This window comes from Enhydra lutris, unplaced genomic scaffold (genome assembly GCF_002288905.1).
Source record: "Enhydra lutris kenyoni isolate GAN:26980312 unplaced genomic scaffold, ASM228890v2 scaffoldscaffold5, whole genome shotgun sequence".
In the NCBI taxonomy this organism is placed as follows: domain Eukaryota; kingdom Metazoa; phylum Chordata; class Mammalia; order Carnivora; family Mustelidae; genus Enhydra; species Enhydra lutris.
In genome coordinates, this window is record NW_019154089.1 from 13,370,812 (window position 1) to 13,396,043 (window position 25,232).

General features: G+C 38.8%; 1 protein-coding gene across 2 annotated transcripts in view; it reads right to left on the reverse strand.

Moving 5' to 3' along the window:
• The window catches only part of LOC111140757 (nuclear receptor binding SET domain protein 1), a 150,570-nt gene that overhangs the window by 44,312 nt on the left and 81,026 nt on the right, over positions 1–25,232 (reverse strand). For both annotated transcript variants that reach the window (XM_022492951.1, XM_022492952.1), the window contains 4 exons: positions 20,743–23,314; positions 4,274–4,398; positions 2,306–2,576; positions 989–1,098 (listed from right to left, as the gene is read on the reverse strand). In XM_022492951.1, the coding sequence (XP_022348659.1) occupies positions 989–1,098; positions 2,306–2,576; positions 4,274–4,398; positions 20,743–23,314 (3,078 nt within the window). The remainder of the gene's footprint in view (positions 1–988; positions 1,099–2,305; positions 2,577–4,273; positions 4,399–20,742; positions 23,315–25,232) is intronic.

Consider the following 25,232-nt stretch of genomic DNA (forward strand, 5'->3'; position numbering starts at 1 on the left):
AAATGTTATTTCCATGCTCAAAATATTGTGATGAATCAGTTTCCTTGTCCCTTACAAGTGGCTAAGATTTGAGTAAGACAAAGTTAGGAGAGAAAGCAGTGCAGAAGGAAACTATCACAGCCTCACCCGGACATGTCTCAGGAAATGGACTTTGAGAAGAATGAAAGAATTAAAGAATATAATGCAGACTTTTTAAATGAAGTATAAAAACACAAATAAACTGAGTTTTACAATTACATGCTAATCCAGCTGGGTGAATAACTCACAAAAGCAAAAACTAGGATCCTCAATATAGGATTAAATGACATAAGCCTGTTATAGCTAATGAAAGAAGTCCAAAAACTCTTATTTTTTATCTGATTACAATCTGTATTTTTCCTATTAAAATTTTTCTTTAAAAGAAATCTGTGCATCCTAACAACTGAATTTCTAACACTTACCCTGAGTTACTCCTCACACATATGGGCAATAGGAGGATTCCTAAAAATTATATCCAGGAAAATAACCTTCTATTTCCATCTACTATTTAGTGATGCCTTCTTGGCCAATAAAAACCACGCCTGCAAACTCAAAAACTTAAGTTCAAATGTTTCTGCCTGGTTATAACTAAGCTGAGTCTTTTCTGAGGTGTTATACAGACAGGGCAATGGGATAAGAGTAGGTTAGTGGCTCATAGAGAAAGAAGTAGAAAGCAGGTAAGAGGTTTTAATCCCAGAAAAGAAACAAACACACACTTTACTCAATCTTATAAGCTCTTTTTATTTTCATTTGAAAAGAACATCTAAAATGAACTGATACACATGTCCATACAAATGCAGAACAGCTTCTCAATATAGGATCTCTCAGACCTAAGGAATATATTCTGCGATTCTCTTATTTCTATGTATGTATGCATCAATATTGCTAAGGATTACTAAAAGATTTGTTTTTAAAATCCCATATTTACATATGGTTTAATCATATTTTAGAATTGACTAAAATAACATACCTTTTTAGAAAGGCCAAGATCCCCTTTCTTGGGCATAAATCCAGGGTCCAAATCATTGGATTCGAGAAGTTTCTTAGTTGGTTTTCTCTGACGTTTACTTTCATAATTTCCTGAAATGTATGTATCTTTTCATTAGATGATTTAGAAACTAGACATAAACTAATTTTTTAAAAAATCTATATGCCACAGAAAAATGTTTTTTATGTTTTCCTCATCATCTTCTGGTGAGGAGCAGGATATATCAGAATGTATTTATTTATTCTAAAATATTAGTTAACATAAAAAATAGGAAAACAATTCTCAATACAGACACAAACTAATCTGAAAATGTTCTTATGTCTCTGTGTGTGTGTATCATGAAAAGACTAAGGGGGAAATCAAAAGGGCAGAACTATCTTTATAATAATTAATTGGTAGTAAGGACAAAGGAGAAGTGAGGTGGAGTAGACCCTGAATTCCAGGCATGATAGAACCAGGATCAGAATTTTTATTCTGATCCTAAATAAACAAAACACATTTACTTTGTAGGACTGTTCTTAAGAATTATATACAAGAACCTAATAACAGAGTTTAGTACATGCTAAATTATGAAATAGTAACTATCTGTACTATTTTTAGTCTTTCTGATTCTGTCTTACTTGATTAATAAACACGACTGGGATACTCTCATTTTTTAAATAAGAGAAATATCATCACAAGCTATTGTTGGGAATATAAAAAAAGTTATATGCAAAATTTTCTTTGGGTGACTACAATGTTTGAGAGTCAGAAGGTAAATTAGAGACAGTATGTTTAGATTCAACTTACACCAGGTGACATGTATATAAAGAATAATAAAGTGAAAAGCAACTGGTAATTAACTTCAAGGGAATATTTACATTTAGCTACTTACAATGTATCGGGTAAACTGCATTATGATGTCCATTTTATAAAAAAGGAAACAAGTTCAGAGGTTAAACAATTTCTTAAGTTATACAAAAACTGATAGAGCCAATTTATCTGAAGCGTAAGTTTCATGTGTTTATTAGTATGTAGTGCCCTTCCCACAAACCCTGCTAACCTGAGTGTTGACTCACATGGTGGTTGATCAGCAATCATAACAAGTAACAATGGAGTAAGGAGAGTTGTTTTTAAAACAAATCTTAAGGACAGTGTCCCACTAATTCGTGATCATTAACTATATTCAGTCAGCTGACACTTTCAGGATTTCCCAGGACAAAAGTGGGTAACTTGCTGTACAGATTCACTATTGGCTTTTTAATCACAACATGCTAAAATCATATCTACCTACATTCTGAGACCCCGTTCCCATCTTACCTGGTGTTTTAACTAGCAATTCCTCAGACTCAAGGGCAGGCCGTGGAGAGACTTCCGGAGCCACAGGCACAGACAAGGTCAGCTGTGGCAACTCAGCATGTCCACCTCCAAGTTCTGACTGAGCCAAGGGCCCTTCCAAAAATGGAGCCTCCCTTTCAAGAACTGGAGGCTCTTCTTTGGTTGAAATCAAAGAATTCTCATCCACCTGCTTGTTCTGAGCACTAGATCGACATCGGGCTAAAAGGCTTTCCTCTTCACAGCGGGAACTTACCTGAAGCAAAAAAATAAACGAAGAATCCATAGAACAAAGTTGCTATAATTTCAGTTTCAAAAAGAATAATGCACTTAAAAATGAAATTCTGACATGATACAACACGGATGAATCTTGAAGATATCACTAAGTGAAATAAGCCATACACAAAAGGACAAATATTTTATGATTCTACATATATGAGGTTAACCTAGAATAATAAAATTCATAAAGACAGAAAATAGAATGGGGGAGGAGCATGGATGGCTCAGTTCGTTAAGCATCTGATTCTTGATTTTAGCTCAGGTTATGATCTCAGGGTCATAAGACCAAGCACCACACTGGGCTCTGTGCTAGGCATGGAGCCTGCTTTAAGATTCTCTCACCCTGTGCCCTTCCTCTACCCAACATGCATGTGTGCACGCAGTCACTCTCTCTCAAAAAAGAAAAAAAAAAAAAAGAAGAAGAAGAAGAAGAAGAAAGAGGAGGAGGAGGAAAAGAAAACAGAATAGTGGTTGCCAGAAGCTGAGGGGAGCGTAAACTGGGAGGTTACTTTTGTAATAGGTAGAGTTTTAGTTTGGGAACATGAAAAAATTCTAGAGATGATGGATGGTGGTGATGGTTCACAACAATGTGAATATACTTAATGACAAAGAGCTGTACACATAACAGTGTTTAAATTACAAATTTTGTTATGTATATTTTACACAATTTTAATTTTTAAAAATTAATTTTTTAAAAAGGGAAAAAATGCAGTTGAGATATACTAAAGCTGTAAAAGTTCATTAAGACCATATGATAACCCGGGGCACCTGGGTGGCTCAGTGGGTTAAGGCCTCTGCCTTTCTGCTCAGGTCATGATCCCAGTGTCCTGGGATCGAGACCCACATTGGGCTCTCTGCTCAGCAGGGAGCCTGCATCCCCCTCTCTCTCTGCCTGCCTCTCTGCCTACTTGTGATCTCTCTCTGCCAAATAAATAAATAAAATCTTTAAAAAAAAAAAAAATAAGTGAGCCTAAAAAAAACTGAATTAAGGGGTGCCTGGCTGGCTCAGTTGCAAGTATGTGCAAACTGCTGATCTCAGGGTCATGAGTTTGAGCCCCAGGTTGGGTGTAGAGATTAAATAAAAATTCAAAACAAAAGAACTGAATTAAAAATAAGGCAAATAAGTTATCAATAACCTTTGTTTAAAAAATTACACTCCTGGGCTGCTGTGGTGGTACAGTCAGGTGAGCCTCTGTTTCTTGGTTTGGGCTCAGGTCATGATCTCAGGGTTGTGAGATCAAGCCCCACATGGGGCTCCATGTTCAGCACGGAATCTGCTTCAGACTCTCTTTCCCTCTCCTTCGGGCCCTCCCCTCCATGCTCTTTCTCTCTCAAATAAGTAAATCTTAAAAAATAAAAATAAAAAATTATCCTACCATATTTTATGTTCTATGATTTTAATATTTTGTCATAATAATATTCCTAAATCATTACTCTCTAAAAGCAAAGGGAGGAAAAAAATTTATGCATACACATACTACACACAGTGCATACAGTCATTTATACTTTCATGTATATTCTAAGTAGTACCAAAAGCTGGAGGTAAAAAATGGAAAAAGCAAGATCCCAGTTAAGGAAATTATTGTCCCATGCAGACAAAAAAGGATATTAAAGGCAAAACTGCAATATCCTAAAAGTACTGATGAAAAGACTGTTGAAAATGTTGGAACATACCTTGTGCACCTGTTCCTGTACCTTCTTTTGTTTTTTCTTAGGAGCAAATATCTGATCATATTCTTCTGTATACTCCAGAAGCCACTTGCTTGGCTTCCTAAGGCGTTTCTTCTCTGACCGCACAGCTAAAAGAGGAGAAACGAGTTTGTATTAACCAAAATGTTAGAGGAGAGCCCATTGCTTTCATGAAACCATCCCTGCACTCTCAAAGGTACAGAGATGGGAAATTCTCAAAATCACTCTGCTTAAGATCCAAGACACTAAAAGTGATTTCCTATGGTTTATCATATGCAGAAGCTGAGAGGGGAGACTGAGAGCAACTTCTGTTGCTCTATACACATATACACAGACCATGTGAAGTTAAGGAAAAGGTTTAAAAAAAAAAGATTAAACTGAAAATAACTAGTGTCTCATAGTGACTGATAGAGCTAACATTAAAATATAGTCTAGGGGAGCCTGGGTGACTCAGTTGGTTAAGCATCTGCCTTCGGCCTAGTCATGATCCCAGGGTCCTAGGATTGAGCCCTGCATCAGGGTCCCTGCTCAGGGGGAGTCCACTTCTCCCGCTCGCTCTGCCTAACCCCCGCCTAGTGTTCTCTCTCTCTAGTAAGCAAATAAAATCGGGCTACCTGGGCAACTCAGTGGGTTGAGCCTCTGCCTTCGGCTCAGGTCATGATCTCAGGGTCCTGGGATCAAGCCCCATATCTGGCTCTGCTCAGCGGGGAGCCTACTTCCCCTCACCCCACTGCTTGCCTCTCTGCCTACTTGTGATCTCTGTCAAATAAATAAAATCTTAATAAATAAATAAAATCTTTAATAAAGTCTAAATAAAGCAAATTCATAAAATATACCATAAATTATTTTAATAACATCTCTCTAGATTATGTAGAATACTAGACAGAATTCAGATACAATATTTACCTTATCAGTATTACCGTGTGAATTTCAAAAGCACTTTACACACACTTCATATCATAGTTGTGATATGAGTTTCACATTAGAAAACTGAGGAATAGATCTTAATAGAATCATTAAAAACTATAATTTTATGTATACCATTACCTCAATGACATAAAGAGTATGTGGCATGTATGCCAAAGGCAGAAAATAAGATAAAAATACAGAGTTCAGGGGCGCCTGGGTGGCTCAGTCGTTAATCATCTGCCTTTGGCTCAGGTCATGATCCCATGGTCTTGGGACTGAGCCCTCCATCAGACTCTTTGCTCAGCGGGAAGCCTGCTTCTCCCTCTCCCACTCCCCCTGCTGTGCTCCCTCTCTTACTGTCTCTCTGTCAAATAAAAAAATACAATCTTAAAAAAAAAACAGAGTTCAGGGTATCTTTTGAGAAAAAAATTGTCATCTTTTATGGTCAAATTTCTAAGTATCATACCATTTTTCTTTGAGTTAATTGTAAAATAAACACCTATTATAATTTCCCAATAAAGCTTTGTCCAGTTTAACATGGTATACTCATTTTATAAGGTCTTTGGGAGCAAAACCTAATGTATACAGAATGTAGGAATGTCTCCCCAGGAGACAATAAGTACTTCATGAGACAATGACCTCAGAGGAACTATTTCTGCCTCAGTTGAGTGAGGAATACTAGTGTTCTTTCAAAGAAATGCATTAAGTTGTGAACAAAAGGAAATGGTCAAATCACAGGCACAGTAAACTTGGCAAAGGCTTTTACTATGGAAAAAAGCCATAGAATTTTGTTAGGATGAGATATGAAAAATAATTTTTTTCTAACTACTGTAATTTCGTAGTAATAAATAGTAGTAACATATCACTTAGTTTAACTATTTAAATCTAATATAAAAGGAGTTGAAAACTTATATTCACCTAAAAACCTTGACATGGGTTTTTAAAGCAGCTTTATTCATAATTATCAAAAGTTGGAAGCCACCAAGACACAGGAATTGATAAACTGTGGTATGTACAGACAAGAGAACATTATTCAACACTAAAAAGATATGAGGTATAAAACCATGAAAAGACATGGAGAACACTTAAATGTATATTACCAGGTGAAAAAAGCCAATGTGAAAAGGATATATAAATACTGTATGATTACATATATACATTTCGGAAAAGGCAAAACTACAAAGACCATAAAAAGTAGTTACCAGGGGGTAATGTCGGAGGACATGCACATGGAGGGAGAAAGGGCTAGATACGCAGAACACAGAGGATTTTTACGGCAGTGAAAATACTCTGTATGATAACATAATCATGAATACATGTCATCATATATTTGTCCAAAGCCAAAGAATATACAACACTAAGAGTCAACCCTAAGGTAAACTGTGGACTTAGGGTGATTACAATGTGCCAATGTAGATGCATCAATTTTAACAAATGTACCACTCCAGCAGTGGACACTGGTAACAGGGGAAGGTTGTGCATGTGTGTGGACAGGGTATACAGAAAAACTCTGTGCCTTCTCCTCAATTTTGCTACACACCTAAAACAGCTCTAAAAAAATAAAGTATTAATAAAAAACAGAAAGTCGGCGCCTGGGTGGCTCAGTGGGTTAAGCCTCTGCCTTCGGCTCAGGTCATGATCTCAGGGTCCTGGGATCGAGTTCCGCATCGGGCTCTCTGCTAGGCAGGGAGCCTGCTTCCTCCTCTCTCTCTCTCTCTGCCTGCCTCTCTGCTTACTTGTGATCTCTGTCTGTCAAATGAATAAATAAATTCTTAAAAAAAAAAATAAAAACAGAAAGTTAATGGTAGAGGCTGAAATAGTTATCAAAATTATATACCTACAGAGCTCCCAATATAATTACAGGGCTTGTTAAACCCTTCAACCAATGCAATTTTTCTAACTCCTCAGTTTTAGACAATACACCTGTAAGTGATAAAGCTGGTGAGTTTTTCCCAAGTAAGTATTTCAAAAGAAATTAAAACCACCAGCCAAATAATGACTTAAAATGTTCCCCTCAAATAATAATGTTTTAAAAAATCTCTCTTGGGGGTGCTTGGGTGGCTCAGCGGGTTAAGCCGCTGCCTTCGGCTCAAGTCATGATCCCAGGGTCCTGAGATCGAGTCCCACATCGGGCTCCTTGCTCAGCGGGGAGCCTGCTTCTCTCTCTGCCTCTCCCTGCCACTCTGCCTGCTTGTGCTCTCTCTCTGACAAATAAATAAATAAAATCTTAAAAAAAAATCTCTCTTGGAGAAAAGAAATAAGCTAAAATACATTCTGAAATAAGTATATATGTATCTGTACCTGTGACAGTTAATGGTTAGCAATTTTATGCTCTGAAGCAAAAAGATTATGCCTTTAATAAAGCCCTATTAGATAGCATCTAAATTTTCAAACACCAATGATTTTTTTTTTTTTTAAGAATTATTTATTTACTTATTTGACAGAGAGAGAAATCACAAGTAGGCCGAGAGGCAGGCAGCAGAGAGACAGGGAAGCAGGCTCCCTGCTGAGCAGAGAGCCCAGTGCGGGCATTGATCCCAGGACCCTGAGACCATGACCTGAGCTGAAGGCAGAGGCTTAACCCACTAAGCCACCCAGGTACCCACCAATGACATTTTTTTACATTTTTTTAAAGATTTTATTTATTTATTTGACAGACAGAGATCACAAGTAGGCACAGAGGCAGGTAGAGAGAGAGAGGAGGAGGCAGGCTCCCCTCTGAGCAGAGAGCCTGATGTAGGGCTCGAACCCAGGACCCTGGGATCACGACCTGAGCCAAAGGCAGAGGCTTTAACCCACTGAGCCACCCAGGTGCCCCCACCAATGACATTTTTTTAAATATTTTATTTATTTATTTCACAGAGAGAGAGATCACAAGTAGGCAGAGAGGCAGGCAGAGAGAGAGGAGGAAGCAGGCTCCCCGTTGAGCAGAGAGCCCGATGTGGGGCTCGATCCCAGGACCCTGGGATCACGACCTGAGCCGAAGGCAGAGGCTTAACCCACTGAGCCACCCAGGCACCCCACCAATGACATTTTTAAACACAAATAAGACCAAAGAAATGATACGGAATAACATGGGTTTACTATGTGCATGCAAGTCACAGTTCAGCCATTTAACATTCATTAATTTCTAATCTTTACTTCAAGGTAAGTGATGACATCATCATTTTATAAAAAATGTAACTGAGAGGTGCCTGGCTGGCTCAGTTAGTACAGCATGCAACTCTTGATCTCAGGGTTCTAAGCCTGATCCCCACATTGGGTGTAGAGATTACTTAAAAAAATGAATTTCTTAAAAAAAAATAACGGGCTTGAAGAGGAAAGTGCCTTGCCTAAGCCCACTCAAGTTAGTCCATTACTTAAGTGGCAAGGCCATGATTCCAACCAAAAACTCTCCATGCTTCAAAACCACTGGGTTCTTTTTACTAAAACAGATCCCTATGCTATCACATCATCATATCCCTTATCCTACCCCACCCCACACAGCCACATCCATCACTACCTCCCCACATTAATTAGACCTCAGTCCCAGACAGGTTATGTTCTCTGTCTTCTTAGAAGGTTCCATGGGCTAATCTGTCCCCTCCATTTCCTCCTGAAGCTACTGTCCCCATTCTGTCTCTGGGTTTACTTCTCTCATCAAGTAAGTTCTCAGACTAAATTTTAGTCCTTTAGTTCTTTACTTCCTTATGATCCACAAGAAAATCAACGAAGAGCACAAAATACTGGAAATTAATGTAAAAACTGTATCTGACATACTACTAGGTTCCTGCACAAGTACATATATTGCAGGCAACCCTCTTGGGTCCCCTCTCTCCTCGGGAGCTTTGTACTATCACTTTGCTTTTGCTCGCCAAAAAAAAAGAAAAAAAGAAACAAAACAAAACAAACAAACAATAAAAACCACACAAGTACATGCATTTCTCCTCACCAACATTGTATCAAACAATCCTTTAAAGGTTTAGGGTTTGGCAAACTACCAGTGGGACTATTTTAGTAAATAAAGTTTTACTGGAATATAACCACACTCATTTATTTACTAATGACTTATGTCTGCTTTTGTGTCACAAAGAGTTAACAGAAGACAGTATGGCTTACAAAGCTTAAAATACTTACTATTTGTCCTTTTAAGAAAAAGATTACCAATTCCCCCTCTTAAATGCACAATAGGGTAACACAGTGTAAATGAAAACACCCTGGTCACAACTGAATGACTTAAAACCCAAAGTCTCCAGCTGTTCCTGAGTTTCCATTTTCTTGCCCTCTTCAACTACACCTACTCCCGAAACTCCCTACTCCCATCTATGTTCTCACCTAAACTAGAATGCTCATCCACTAAAACTACTTTTGAGTTGAAAGAACCCAGAGAACTCACCATATCCAATTACTCTACAAATGGCCAAAAGGAAGTGGCTTCCCAAATTAACATAAACAGAGTATCAAGAATGAAAGGGGAACATGACCTTTTGGATACTAAAGGGAAATATTAAAAGGTGGAAAATAACAAAATGGAGAGATGAGTAAATCATGCAAACCTCAATACATGGCACAGAGCAAGAGCCAAAATATGACCATGATTAAATTTCTTGGCAAATACACATCAACTCCTAGCACAGAGCCAAGACCTACTGTAAAGAATGGATAGGAAAGTTTAGCAGTATCTTTTTAGACTACAGTGTGTGTACATAAACCAGTTAAAATAATAAAATATCCAAAAAGTTAAATCAACCCCAGCTGTTCACCAACTGAAGAACAGGTACATAAAGTGTGGTTTTCTGTACCCTGAATACTATCCAGCAATAAAAAACAAAATATTGATATATGCCAGAATATGGATAAATCACAAAACCAGAAACATTGTGCTAAATGAAAAGAGCAAGACACAAAAGGTCATATACTATATGATTCCATTAATACGACATGTCCAGAAAAGGCTAATGGGAGTGGGGGTAGTGGTGGATTAGTGGTTGCTGGGCTGGGAGTACAAACAGACCAACTATAAATGGGACAGAAGAATCTAACTGGATAGAAGAAATGTTCTAAAACTCATTTATGGGGGTGGTTGCACAACTCAACAAATTCACTAAAAATCACCTCCTTATGCACTTAAAATGTATGAACCTTGGGACGCCTGGGTGGCTCAGTCGGTTAAGCCACTGCCTTCAGCTCATGCATGGTATCAGGGTCCTGGGATCAAGTCCCAGGTCGAGCTCCTTGCTCAGCAGGGAGCCTGCTTCTCTCTCTGCCTCTGCCTGCCACTCTGCCTGCTTGTGCTCTCTCGCTCTCTCTCTCTCTCTGTGACAAATAAATAAATAAAATCTTTCAAAAAATAAATAAAATAAAATGTATGAACCTATGGTATATAAAGTTGACTATATTCAATTACATTGAATAAAGTTTATTTTTTTTAAGTCTTTTTTTTTTTTAAGATTTTGTTTATTTATTTGACAGAGATCACAAGTAAGCAGAGAGGCAGGTAGAGAGAGAGAGGAGGAAGCAGGCTCCCTGCTAAGCAGAGAGCCCGATGCGGGGCTCGATCCCAGGACACTGGGATCATGACCTGAGCCGAAGGCAGAGGCTTTAACCCACTGAGCCACACATGCGCCCCAAAAGTTAAGTCTTTTTAAGACTAATTACAAAACTTTATTTTTTTCCTCAAAATGGTGAATTTTCCTAAAGGACTACAGTACTAACATCAATATCACTCCTCACTACACATTATCAGCTCTTGTCATACCTCTACTTTCCTAAGTCTGAAATCTCAGAGGCAAAATGTTAAAGGAAGGGGGTAAAAAAAGCAAAAATCCAAACATCTCTTCATAATAATAGTTAAGTTACTGAGTCCAACCTCCTCTGAAAACAAATAAAATGCTGTATAAAATTTTTTTTTAATTTTATTTATTTAAGGGGGAGTGGGAGAGGGAGAAGCAGGCTTCCTGCTGAGCAGGGAGCCTGACGTGGGACTTGATCCCAGCAACCTGGGATCATGACCTGAGCCAAAGACAGAAGCTTAACAACCTAGCCACCCAATAGCCCCTGTATAAAGTGTTTTAAAAGATTTGTCAGCAAAGCATTGACAAGACTGTTTAGAACTACAAACCAAACACAAAGGAATAGCGCAGAGAGAAATAAATATAGCACTGCAATGGATTTTGTCCTGAAGGCTTTTTTGTGATCCTACTGAAGTTTAAGGGGTAGAAGTTTAAAAGAGAATTAACTAGTGCCCTGAGGAATAAACTAGTGCCCCAAAGGACTCTTTTCCTCAGAGTCACAATGAAGTAAAAGTACACCATTGTCCAAACCTCCAGAAGACCACAAGGAAAGGTGCTTTGGCACAAAGCAGAAAGGGAGCAATAAGTCCTTGAGAAGCTGTGACTGGTCTTCCTGAGGATTTGCAGCTCCCATAAGAAAATCAATCAATGTAATTAATACATCATGTTAACAGAATAAAGGGAGTAAGAAGGAATGATTATCTCAACAGACACAGAAAAACCGTTTAACAAACAAAGTATATAAGGGAACGTTCTCAACCTGAAAGGCCGTCTTTCAAAGTCATAGCTAATATCACAGTTAACGGTAAAAGATTAGATGCTTTCTCCCTAAGATCAGGAGCAAAACAAGAATGCCTGTTCACTCCACTTATGCTTAACACTGCACTGGAGGCTTTAGCTGGGAATCAGGCAAGAAAAAATACAAATAAAAGACATCCAGATTAGAAAGGATGAAGTAAAACCATCTTTATTAGTTGATGACATGATCATGTACGAAGAAAATCCTAAGGAATTCACAAGAAAACAATCAACTAAAAAAATGGGTTCAGCAAGGTTGCAACATGCGAAATCAATACACAAATATCAACTATATTTCTGTATAGTTGCAATGAGCAACCTAAGAATGAAATTAAGGAAATGATTTCACTTATAACAGGATCAAAAATGAATAAATTTTTTAAAAGATTTTATTTATTTATTTGACAGAGAGAGATCACAAGTAGACGGAGAGGCAGGCAGAGAGAGAGAGAGGGAAGCAGGCTCCCTGCTGAGCAGAGAGCCCGATGCGGGACTCGATCCCAGGACCCTGAGATCATGAACTGAGCCGAAGGCAGCGGCTTAACCCACTGAGCCACCCAGGCGCCCTGAATAAAATTTAAAAAAAAAAAAAAACAGTAAAATACTTAGAAATAAACTGAATAAAAGCAGCATAAGATTTATACACAGAAAACTACAAAACATCATTGAAATAAATGATGAAATAAAACTTAATTAATGAAAGCCATTCCTTGTGTACAGTTTAGAGTAAACTTAATATTGTTAACTATGGCAACACTGCCCAAACTGACATACAGATCCAGTACAACCCTCATCAAAATCCCAGCTGGAGGGCGCCTGGGTGGCTCAGTGGGTTAAGCCGCTGCCTTCGGCTCAGGTCATGATCTCGGGGTCCTGGGATCGAGTCCCGCATCGGGCTCTCTGCTCGGCAGGGAGCCTGCTTCCCTCTCTCTCTCTCTCTCTCTCTCTCTGCCTGCCTCTCTACTTGTGATCTCTCTCTATCAAATAAATAAATAAAATCTTTAAAAAAAAAAAAAAAATCCCAGCTGGAATTTTTGCAGCAATTAACACATTGTTCCTAAAATTAAAATGGAAATGCAAAAGATCCAGAAAAGCCAAACAATCTTGGAAACAAAGTTGAAGGACTCAATACTTTCTAATTTCAAAATTATAATAATTACTGTACAAACAGTGTAATTAAGACTTTGTGGCACTGACATAAAGACAAGACATATATATACACACGAAAAGAAAGGAGTTGAAGGCTGAAATGAATCATCACATTTATGGTCAAATGATTTTCAGCTAAGATACCAAGACCATTCAATGGAAAAATAATATACTTTTTAACACAAATGGGGCTGAGACAACTGGAATAAGCAATGGTTACTCAGACATGACACCAAAAGCACAAGCAACCAAGGAAAACACAAACTAGACTTCATCCAAATTAAAACCACTTGCGCTTCAAAATATGTAATCAAAAATGTAAATGGTAAACCCATTAAATGGAATATTTACAATTCATATCCAATAATACCTAGATCTACACGAAGTAAAGAATTCTTAGAATTAAATAATAAAAAAAACAAACAGTCCAATCAAAAAATAGGCAAAGGATCTAGACAGACGCTTCTGCGAAAGATTTAAGTAAGACCGCTAAATACATGAAGAGATGCTTAATATTAACAGCCAGCAGGGAAATGCAAATCAAAGCACAATAATGAAATACCTCATGACACTACTAGGACAGCTATTTAAAATAGATGTGAGTAAAGAGGTAGAGAAACTGGAACCCTTATATATTGCAAATAGGAATGTAAAATGTCAAAATAGCTTTGGCAAAACATTCTGGCAGTTCTTCAAAAGTTTTACATACATAATTACAAAATGACCCAGCAATTCTGCTTCTAAATATATAAACAGTAGAAATGAAAATATAGCCATATAAACCATGGCACACAAATGTTCAAATAATACCATTATTCATAAAGGCCAAAATGTGGAAACAACCCAAATATCTATCAGTTGATGAAATAATAAAAAATGGTTTGTTCATACAATGGAGTATTATTTGGCATTAAAAAGACATGAAACAGGGTTGGCCTGGGTGGCATAGTCGGTTAAGTGTCCAACTCTTAGTTGTGGCTCAGGTTGTTAATTTCAGGGTTGTGGAATGGAGCCCCATGCCAGGCTCTGCATTCTGCCCAAGTCTCCTTGGAGTTTCTCTCTCCCTCTGCCCCTCTTGCTTCTGCACATATGTGCTCTAGCTCTGAAAATAAATAAATAAATAAATCTTTTTTAAAAAAAAAAAAAAGGACATGAGGAAAGAGTAGTGACAGTAAGATGGTAGAACTGGAGCCCCTACAGGAGTACTCTAGAAACCAGTTAGGAGGCTGCAGGCAAGTTCAAAAGACAAGAACTATAGCATCAAAACGGGTTAAAAAAAAGCCAGTTCACTTTATCTGAGACTGCCACTCCCAATGCAGGCAAAACTCCCCTCATGGTTGGGGGAAGTGAGGGAGCTGGGGATGGGGAGCCTGTGTCCAACACACCAGCTTTTCAAAGGGCTGCCCAAGAGACCAGACTGTTTAACAGGACTGGAACCACTAACAGAACCCACATAGTTTGGATTCATGAGGGCTGCTGAAGACAAGGCAGAGAATGGGCAGCATGCTGAGGAACCAGATGGCTTGCGATGAGGTAGTCAAAGGCCAGCACAGTTTGATGAGATCAGGAGAAGGTACTAAATTTATACTCCTCAAGGTTAAAGACTGGAGCCAGCATTTGGCAATCTGGATTCCTGGAGAATTGCCCAAGGGGGTAGTTAGCATCTGTCTTGCCTGCTTTTGAGAGCAAACGGGGAATCAGTACTCTTTGAATACCTGGAAGCCACTAAGAGGGAAAAGTTGCAGTGACACAAGTAAACCTTCAGTACTGCAGAAAAACACTAGAGGGAGCAAGATTATAAGCCCCGAAAAAGAAACAGAACTCCCTAATTAGGAAATTACACATACAAGCCCAGAGAAGCCCACCATTCAGAGGTTTCCAGAATATCCAACTGAGGTGATTGGTGAAATGTCCAGAGCCAATCCCTAAAGACTAAAAGTGGTTCTTATTCAAATGCATAGAACTCGGGGGGCGGGGACAGATGGATCACCAAGTACACAAAGAAACAGGGAAACATGGCCCTAATCAAAGGGTCCAAACAAATTTCCAGGAGTGCCTGGGTGCCTTAGGTGGTTAAGCATACAACTGTAGATTTTGGCCCAGGTCACGATCTCAGGGTTGTGAGATCAACCTCCCATCACAGGGTTGTGAGATCAAGCTCCCAGATGGGAGCTTGAATCTTAAGAATCTCTCTCTCCCTCTCCCTCTCCCTCAGCACCCCAACCCAGCTCTCTTTAAAAACAAACAAACAGGGGCGCCTGGATGGCTCAGTGGGTTAAAGCCTCTGCCTTCGGCTCAGGTCATGATCCCATGGTCCTGGGATCAAGCCCTGAATCGGGCTCTCTGCTCAGCGGGAAGCCTGCTCCCCCCCCCTCACAACCTGCCCCCTCTGCCTGCCTTTCTGCCTACTTGTGATCTCTCTGTCAAATAAATCAATAAATAAAAAACAAACAAACAAACAAACAGGGGCACCTGGGAAGTTCAGTGGGTTAAAGCCTCTGCCTTCGGCTCAGGTCATGATCCCAGGGTCCTGGGATCCAGCCCTGCATTGGGCTTTCTCCTCCGCAGGGAGCCTGCTTCCTGCTCTCTCTCTGCCTGCCTCTCTGCCTACTTGTGATCTCTGTCAAATAAATAAAATCTTTAAATAAATAACCAAAAACCATCCACATACTTTGGAAGATAACAAATATAAGTATATGTGCATACAACATCAGAGCACCCAAATATATGAAGCAAACACAGAATTGACAGGAGTTTGAAACACTCAAACAATAATAGTGGAGTATAATACCTGGCTTTCAATAATGGGTATAACACCTAGATAGATCATCAATAAAAAACTGGAAAATCTGAACATCACTATTTATCAAATGGATCTAACAGACATATACAGAACACTCACTCCACCTTATAGCAGCAAAATACACATTCTTCTTAAGCACACATGAACTGTTTTCCAGGATAAATCATGACAAACCACAAATCAAGTCTTGGAAATATAAGAAAACTGAAATCATAGCATTATCTTTTCTAATCACAATGGGCTGGAACTCTAGCAGTTGGAAAACTGGAAAATCCACAAATGTATGAAAATCAACATACTCCTGAACAACCAATGTGTCAGAGAAGTCCCATGAAAAAATTAGAAAACATCTTGAGACAAATATGAAAATACTATATACCTCAACTTATGAAATCCAGTAAAGGAAGTACTAAGAAGTTTACAGCAGGAAGCACTTACATTAAAAAAAAGATTTCAGGGCACCTGGGCAGCTTAGTCATTTATGCATCTGCCTTGGGCTCAGTTCATGAGTCTGGGATTGAAGCCCACATGAGGCTCCCTGCTCAGCCCAGAGTCTGCTTCTCTCTCTCCTCTCACCCCTGCTTGAGTTCTCTCTTATAATAAAAAAAATCTCAAATCAATAACCTTATTTTTATACTTCAAGGAATAAGAATAAACTAAACCCAGAGTTAGCAGAAAGGAAATATTAAATATTAGAGCAGAAATAAACAGAAAATTAAAAATATCAAGACTAAGCACTGATTTTTATTAATGATCAATAAAACTGGAAAGTCCTTAGCTACATTAACTAAGGAAAAAAAGACACCAATAACTAAAACCAGAAATTAAAGTCATTTCGACTGATACCACAGAAACAAAAGAATTATAAAAGAATACTATGAGGGGCGCCTGGGTGGCTCAGTGGGTTAAGCCTCTGCCTTCGGCTCAGGTCATGATCCCAGGGGTCTCGGATCGAGTCCCGCATCGGGCTCTCTGCTCAGCGGGGAGCCTGCTTCTCCTCATCTCTGTCTGTCTCTCTGCCTACTTGTGATCTCTCTGTCAAATAAATAAATAAAATCTTTAAAAAAAAAAAAAAGAATACTATGAACAACTGCATGCCAACAAACTGAATAACCTAGAAATTCCTAGAAACATGCCATCTACCAAGACTGAATCATGAAGAAATACAAAATCTGAATTAGTAAGGAGATTAAATCAATCATCAAAAGCCTCTGAAACGAGAAAAGACCAGGATGAGATAGCTTCACTGGAGAAATCTACCAAGCATCTAAAAATTAATGCCAAACCTTTCCAAACGCTTCCAAAAAACTGAGGAGGACAGAACATTTCCAAACTCATTTTATGAGGTGAGCATTGCTCTCATACCAAAGACAGACAATATACTTAAAAAAAAAAAAAAAAGTTAACCAATATTCCTTATGAACATTGCTGCAAAAATTCTCAACAAATATTAGCAAACTGAATTCAATACACCATGACCAAGTGGGATTCACCCCAGGAATGAAAAGAGGATTCAACATATAAAAAAGTTAATGTAATACAAATGTTACCAAAATGAAGAAAATCACATGACTATCTCAAGTGATGCAGACAAGGCTTGACAAAATTCAACACTTTTTCTTTTTTTTAAAGATTTATTTATTTTGGAGAGAGGGAAAGCAAGAGAGCACATATGCACACGATTGGGGAGAGGAGGGGCAAAAGGAGAGAATCTTTAAGCAGACTCCCGGCTGTGCACAAAGCCCAATGACAGTGCTCCATCTCACAACCCATGAGATCATAACCTCAGCCAAAACAAGAGTTGGACACTTAACCCAATGAACCACTCAGGTGTCCCTCAACGTTTTTTTAAGTAAGGTCTAGGCCCAACATGTGCCTTGAACTCATGACCTTGAGATAAAAAATCACATGTTCTATGAACTGAGACAGCCTTTCTACCAATATCCCAACAGCATTTTTTGCAGAAACAGGGAAAAAAATCCTAAAATTCACGTGGAATCTTAATGAACACTAAATACCCAAAAATAATCTTGGCAAAGAACAAATACATCCTTTCTTCAAAATATATTATAAAGCTACATTTCAATATGATATTGCCATAATGACAGACGTATAGGTCAATGGAACAAAAAGGAGAACGCAGAAATAAACCCTAAGTGTATTATCAAATTATCTTTGACCAATATGCTAAGACTACACAATGGGGAAAGGATGGTCTCATCAATAAATGGTGCTCAGAAAAGTGGATATCCACATGCAAAAGATGGATCCTTATCTTACACCATATACAAAAACTAACTCAAAATGGATCAAAGACCTAAATCTAAGATCTGAAACTATAGCACTCCAAAAAAAAGCAAGGGAAAAAAATTGATTCATGACTGGAATGAAAGTAATGATTTATTTGATAACAAGTAAAAGCATCACAAAAGCAAAAATAGACAAACCGGACTGCATCAAACTTAAAACCTTCTGCACAGCAAAGTAAACAATTAACATAGTGAAAAAAAATCAACCTACAAAATGAAAGAAAATATCTGCAAACCATTTACCAAATAAGGGGGAAAAAGAAAGAAAAAAGGAGGGAACGTAGGAAGGGAGGGAAGGAAGGAAGGAGGGAGAAAGCCTTGAACTCAGTAACAAAACATGCTGATTCAAAAATGGTCAAAGCACCTGGAGAGACTTTTTTTTTTTTAATTAAGATTTTTTTTTTTTTTTTAATTTGACAGAGATCACAAGGAGGCAGAGAGGCAAGCAGAGAGAGGGGGAAGCAGGCTCCCCACTGAGCAGAGAGCCCGATGTGGGGCTTGATGTCAGAACCCCAGGATCATGACCGGAGCCAAAGGCAGAGGATTAACCCACTGAGCCACCCAGGCGCCCCGATTTCTTCAAAGAAGATACACAAATGGCCAACGAGCATATGAAAAGATCCTCAACATCACTAATCACTGGGGAAAGGAAAATCAAAACCACAATGAGCTATCATCTTACACCTGTTAGTATGGCCACTATTTAAAAAAATAAAATAAAATAACAGGTGCTGGTGAGGATATGAAGAAATTGAAACACTAAGTGCACTGTTGGTAGGATTATAAAATGTGCAGCCACTATGGAAAACAGTATGGAGTTTCCTCAAAATACTAAAAACGGAATTATATGATCACTTCCAATTCTGGCATACATCTAAAAGAATTGAAAATGTGATCCCAAAGAGAGATTTTCACATCCATATTCAGTACAGTTTTATTCACAATAGCCAAGATAGAAGCAACTTAAATGTCCAATCATAAATGTCTGCTGACAGATGAATAGAAAAAATATATATATGGTTTACACATACAATGGACTATTATTCAGCTTCAAGAAAAATAGAAATCGTGTCATATGCTAAAACATGAATGAACCCTGAAGACATTATGCTAAACAAAATAATTCAATCTCAAAAAGACAAATAGTACATGATTCCACTTACATGAGATATATAAAGTAATCCAACTTATAAAAACAGAAAGAGAATGGTGGTTGCCAGGCGGTGGGGGGAAAGTAAAAAACTGTTGTTCAATTCAGTATGGTTTCAGACATGGAAGATGAAAAAGTTCTAAAGATCTACTCTTCAATAATGTGCATACAGTAATACTGTACGGTTTAAATTTGTTCAGAAGGTAAATTTATGTATTTTTTACCACAATAAAAATAAAGCATTGCTACATGCTAACTCAAAGAACCAAACACCAAAGTACTACGTATTGTATGATTCTATTAACATGAAATGTATAGAACAGGAAAACCTATAGATTGGGGAGAAATGAAGGGAGGTTAATAAAGGGTACTATGCTTCTTTCCTGGGTGATGCAAATATTCCAAAATTGATTATGTTGATGACTGCAGAAGTCTGTGAATATAATAAAAATCACTGAGGTATAAACTTTAAAAAACGATAGATATTTCATGGTATTGATTTGTAGCTCAATAAAGCTGTTAAAAAATATCTACTACAGTAAGCAACTTCGAGAGTCTTATGTTTAAGGATAGTTTTACCCTCAACAACCATACTGTAGCGGCACCTAGGTGACTCAGGTGGTTGGGCATCTGCTTTGGCTCAGGTCACGATCCCAGGTCAAGGTCCAGGGATTGAGCCCCATGTCAGGCTCCCAGCTTAGCAAGGAGTCTGCTTCTCCCTCTCCAACAGGCGTCTCCCCCTGCCTGTGCTCTTTCTGTCTCTCTCTAATGAATAAATAAAATCTTAAAAAAAAAATCTATAATGTACAATATTAATATCTTGAAAGACTTCGGCTGTTTTTCTTTTGCTGCTAAGGTAAGATACCCTAGTATTTCAGTTTTTTGTTGTTCTCAAGCCTTGTTACAGAAGGGAAGTTAAGACATCTAAAGCCTTCAAATAAGTACTACAGAATATCTTCTTTTTCCCCCAAAACAAATGTCCCTTTGTCTACATAATCAGTGGACCTTCCTTAAATTGTGTAAAGGAAGCCTAACATTCAATAAAATCTATTCACTTTCTGTAAACTAATAACTATACATAAATTTTAGGCTCAGGGCCTCTCAATTACCTACAATGCCAGACTGAGTTCCAAAAAGTTCACAGATTTAAAAAGGTCAGGGTGGGAGCACCTGGATGGGTCAGTAGGTAGGTTAAGCATCTGGTCATGTTACTGTTAAGCAACTCTATGTCATGATCCCAGGGTTCTGGGATTGAGCTCCCCATCGGGCTCTCTACTCAGTGGGGAGTCTGCATCTCCCTCTCCCTCTGCCCCCTACCCTTGTGCTCTCTCTCATTCTATCTCAAATAAAATTTTATAAAAGAGGGAGAGCTTCTGGTGAAACATAACTTCTGAAAGTATATGGAAACCTGGCCCTCAAGATTCAGATCCTACATAGAAAGCTCTTCCTTCAAGGGATAGCACTTTCCTCCCAATCTACACTTGCCCTTCCATCAAAACAGACCAACTTCAGATGGGTAACATCACCACTTCTCTAATCCTTATCATTGTCTCAGGAGTCCTTACCTGGTTCAGGGAGCTCAGGCTGGGGTGTCAAACTGGGAATTCCCGGCTCTTTTTCCATCTCTTCGATGCTGACACTGGATTTATCACAAACAGTCAACCGTGGTCCAACTGCATCTAAGCAGCTGGCATGATTTGGATCTGCCAGCGTATCCTCCAGTATGTTTGCTGACGTAGGAGGTCTATGCTCTGGGAACTCATCCCCCTTCTTTGCAGGGTCAGCAGGAAGCAAAACCCCAAAGGCACCCTCAGAGTTTTCCTTCTCCCTAAATCTGTTAGTGCGCTTACGAGGTTTAGTGCGCCTTTGGTTTAAACGCTGCCACCGCTTTTTAGGCACCACTTGATTTACACCATTGGGTTCATCATTCTCACTGTTCATTTCAGTATCCACCTCTGGGCCTTTTCTGTTTTCAAAAGAGGAGACTTTATCAGGAATTTTATCAGGGTCAGACTGCTTGACTTTGTTATCAAAATGAACACTAGAAAAATGGGCGCTGTCTTCACTTGTTAAATGGCCCATTAACTGAAGGGGTTCCTCTTTACCAGGGTCCTCTAGCCCACCTCTTGAGGAACCATTCTCTGCAACCCCACTTGCTCTGTCTCCCTGCAGTGCAGCATCAAGAGTTACAGCTGGAAGTCGGTTGAGTTTTCTTTTGCGCTCAGTCTTTAAGGCTTTACGGTTCAATGTGTTCTTTCCCATCTGGGCTGAAAAACTATCTCGCAGTTTAGATGATGGTTTTGATCGCCCACAGTTGCGCCTAGTAACACAGTTTGAGCGACTTTTACCAGAAGCAGGGACGTCTCTTCTGTCAGACACTAAGCCAGGTACAGATACAGACAACTCTCCAGACACTGCAGGGTCACCCCCACTAGGGCTAGGACGGACTGGGTTCTGAGTGCCATCTCCATTTTTTTCTGAACTGTGAGTGGAGCTTCCTGAAACCAAGACCTTAGATGCACCTACAGGACTACTCGTAGAACAGTCTCCAAGACCAGGACTCCGATAAGAGACCAAGTTCTGAGCAGTCATTAACCGCTGCTCCTTAGTCTTACTATCATGCATATCTTTTAACATCATTAACAATGTACTGAATTTGTAATCTGGTTCAATAGGTATATGATTCTGACCCGAGGCAGGAGAAAAAAGTAATGGTTTTGAAGGCTTTGATGTTCCAGAGTCACTCACATCTTCACTTAAGGATCTATAAGAGAGTTCCTTCAACTCTGACAGAACATGTTTCACCACTGCTGTTTCTATGTCATTTGAATCCCTGGTTTTCTCATGCATGTTGCTCAGTAGTTTTAGCCCATCCACTTTCCCACTTTTGGAAATGCTGGCCAAAGGAGAGCCTTTGGTATCAGAAGAGCAGCATTTCAAACTGCAGTCCTCATTTGTAACTGGAGGTTCCACTACAACTGGATTTTCTTTATGTTTGCACTTTATACTTCGGATCTTGGGCTGTTTGCTTTTTGAATGTAAAAGAGCTTGATTTGTAGCCCCACCTTTTATTAGTGAGTTCTCACTGGAAATGCTTGATGGTGTGTTGAATTTTGGAGAGAAACCATCGTTTCTAAAATCTGATTGGGGTTTGCGGATAACAGTAGATACTTTAAGATCAGAGAGATTAACCTGAGATGTCTCAGTTCCAGGCTCTGCTGTTTTAGTACAATCCATTAAGTGGTCTGTATGTGAGTTAGTAATGAGGGACTTTTGCTTTGCTTTTACCTTAGTGTTTGTGGCAGGATACCTAGTATACTTTACCTTTTCATGTTTCTGCACAGATAACATATTCTCTGTTCTATCAAAAGCATCTGTAATTTCAAGGACACTGTTATCAGACTCTGAACTGTGATCTATGGGGTCCAGATCACTGCTTCCATCATCAGAAGTGGTACAGATACTAATAGAATCACTTCGCTTTTCTTCATCACCTGCTCCAATATAACAGAGCTGCACTTTTGAACTACACACCAAACCTCGTTGGAGTTTCTTCTTCTCCCCAGAACGTTTAGAGATCAAGGCACCCTCAGACAAGCCCAGTAAAGAGTCACAAGTTGAAGTCTCAAATTCTTTCTTCGCCGTGTTTTTCGCACAAGAAGAAAACAGGAAACCTCCTGGGGCAGTGCTGGACCCTGTGAGGCTGTTTGCTATCCTGGAAAGTTCATTAGAGGCCTGCTTATCAGATACATCCCCAGAAATAAAGTTTAGGCCGAGGTTCTCTGGAATCTTTCCCCTTCGTTCTTCCTTATGTGCTTCAAATTGCATGTGGCCCTTTTTCATACTAGTCCTTTTTGGATTATCAGAACTCTTCCTGGCTCGAGACTTAGCACAAGGCTTTTCCCTCTCATCTGCAGAATGTTCAGAGTCAAAAGCCAGAGATTTCAAGCAGCCATTAAGTAACAGGTCATGTTCTGATTCAGGATCATTTGCACAGTCCTCAAATGGCATATCCTCCTCACTGTCCAACTTGATTGAACTGGTGACACATCTTCGGTTCTTCGACCCTTTGGGAACATCGTACTGTTCAGCAAGACCAACACTGGCTTCCCATTTACTCAAAATTTTCTGAGGAACCTTAAATTTAAAGGAGAAAAAGATTATCACTTATCAAAAAAAAAAAAAAAGCAAAAGGGAATAGAGAGATTATGAGCAAAGACCTCTCAAGAAACTCTTCCAAGCCTTGTAACTTCTTCAACGATACTTTTATGGTATTAGCTAGGTGTTTAGTACCCACTGTTCACCCAAAGCCAAACAATGGGGGATTCCTCAAATCTACTTCTACCACCAAGATCTATCATTAGAGGAAAGATTAATCCTCTGCTCTCCCTCCTTTATAAGGACAAAAGAGTAGACCATAACTAGGACTGCATTACTAATAAACATTACATTACTAAATCAAGGAATAATAAGACCCTTCCCATTTAGCCCTCCACACTTTACAACAGGACTTATTTACTTCCTGACTTATGAAGGCCAAGCACTTGCTCAGCTGTGTAAGAGAAAAGCAAAACGCTAAAGAAGATAAACATGGAAAAATGAGGACAGGAAAAATGAGGACTTCTACCCTGGGAGACCCTACCTCTTTTCTGACCTCTACCTTAAGAGACCCTAAACTGGAACCTCTCGTTATCCCTAGACCCCTTTATTTCTGGTGCTGTATCTGATTATTCAAAACACATTACATAAAATCTGGATTATACCAAGCAGTCTCCTGGGCTGAGTCATGTCCAGAGACACCAAAACACCTTGGGTATTACATACGTGCCTTTGTTGATTCTTCACAGATGGAGACACTGATGCTCTGTGAAATGTTTTTTCAAACTCTTCTTTTCCTCCCTGGCTTCATACAACAGTTATTAGTCAAGGTTCTAACTATTAGCTAACTATATTTTAATACTTATAAAAGGGATATTCCACTGAGCATGAAAAAAATTCAGGTCACTGGAAAGATAGCCTCCTCTTATAAAGCAATGAGCTGACCATCTAATCTATTTTATACACACTCATTAATTCTCATAACTGTGACAAGAGTAAAACAACTTTCCAGAATCTGAAAGCCCTACTGAACTCCTTTGAAAAGGGGCTAGGTTAAGCTACATAACTAAAGGCTTGACACAAAAGCTTGTAATACCTCCCTACCACCAACCACCCAAAGTATTAGAACTGATGCAGTTAGCCTCCTTCATTGTAACAATAGCATATACTAGTTATTTCGGGACATCCAATTTATCACATATTAAATATTTATAATTATTTCTATTTCTCCCAACAGTTCTGGAGGGTACATATTATTATACTAGTTTTAGAGAAGTCAACTAAGAAACATTAGCGACTACATAATGACTCTAACTTATCCTAATAACGATTATTAAGCATTTATACACAGAGAAGCACGAAACACTAATCGAACAGGAAATATTTCACCTTCTAGAATTGACTACAAAGGAATATTAAAAGAAATAAAACAAAATTTGACTCACCCAACTTTAACACAAATATCAAACAAATGGAAGAAAAACACAATATTCTTTATTAAAACGTAACTGGGCTTGAAACCGCAATATTAAGCATGAATCACCCCATACAAAAACCAGAAAACCACCATTTGCAACAACTTGGATAAAGCCAGAGAGTAACAGTGCTAAGTTAAATCAGTCAGTCGATCAAAGACAAATCCCGTTATGATTTTACTCATACATGTAATTTAAGAAACAAAAGAGCAGGGGCGCCTGGGTGGCTCAGTCAGTTAAGCTGCTGCCTTCGGCTCATGATCCCAGGGTCCTGGGATCAAGCCCTGCATCGGGCTCCCTGCTCAGCAGAAAATCTGCTTCTCCTTCTCCCTCTGCCTACTGCTCTGCCTACTTGTACTCTCTACCTCTGTCAAATAAATTAAAAAAAAAAAAAAAAGGAGCAAAGGGAATAAAAGAGAAAGAAATACAAAGAAACAGACTCTTGAAACTATAGAGAACAAACTGATGGTTACCAGAAGGAA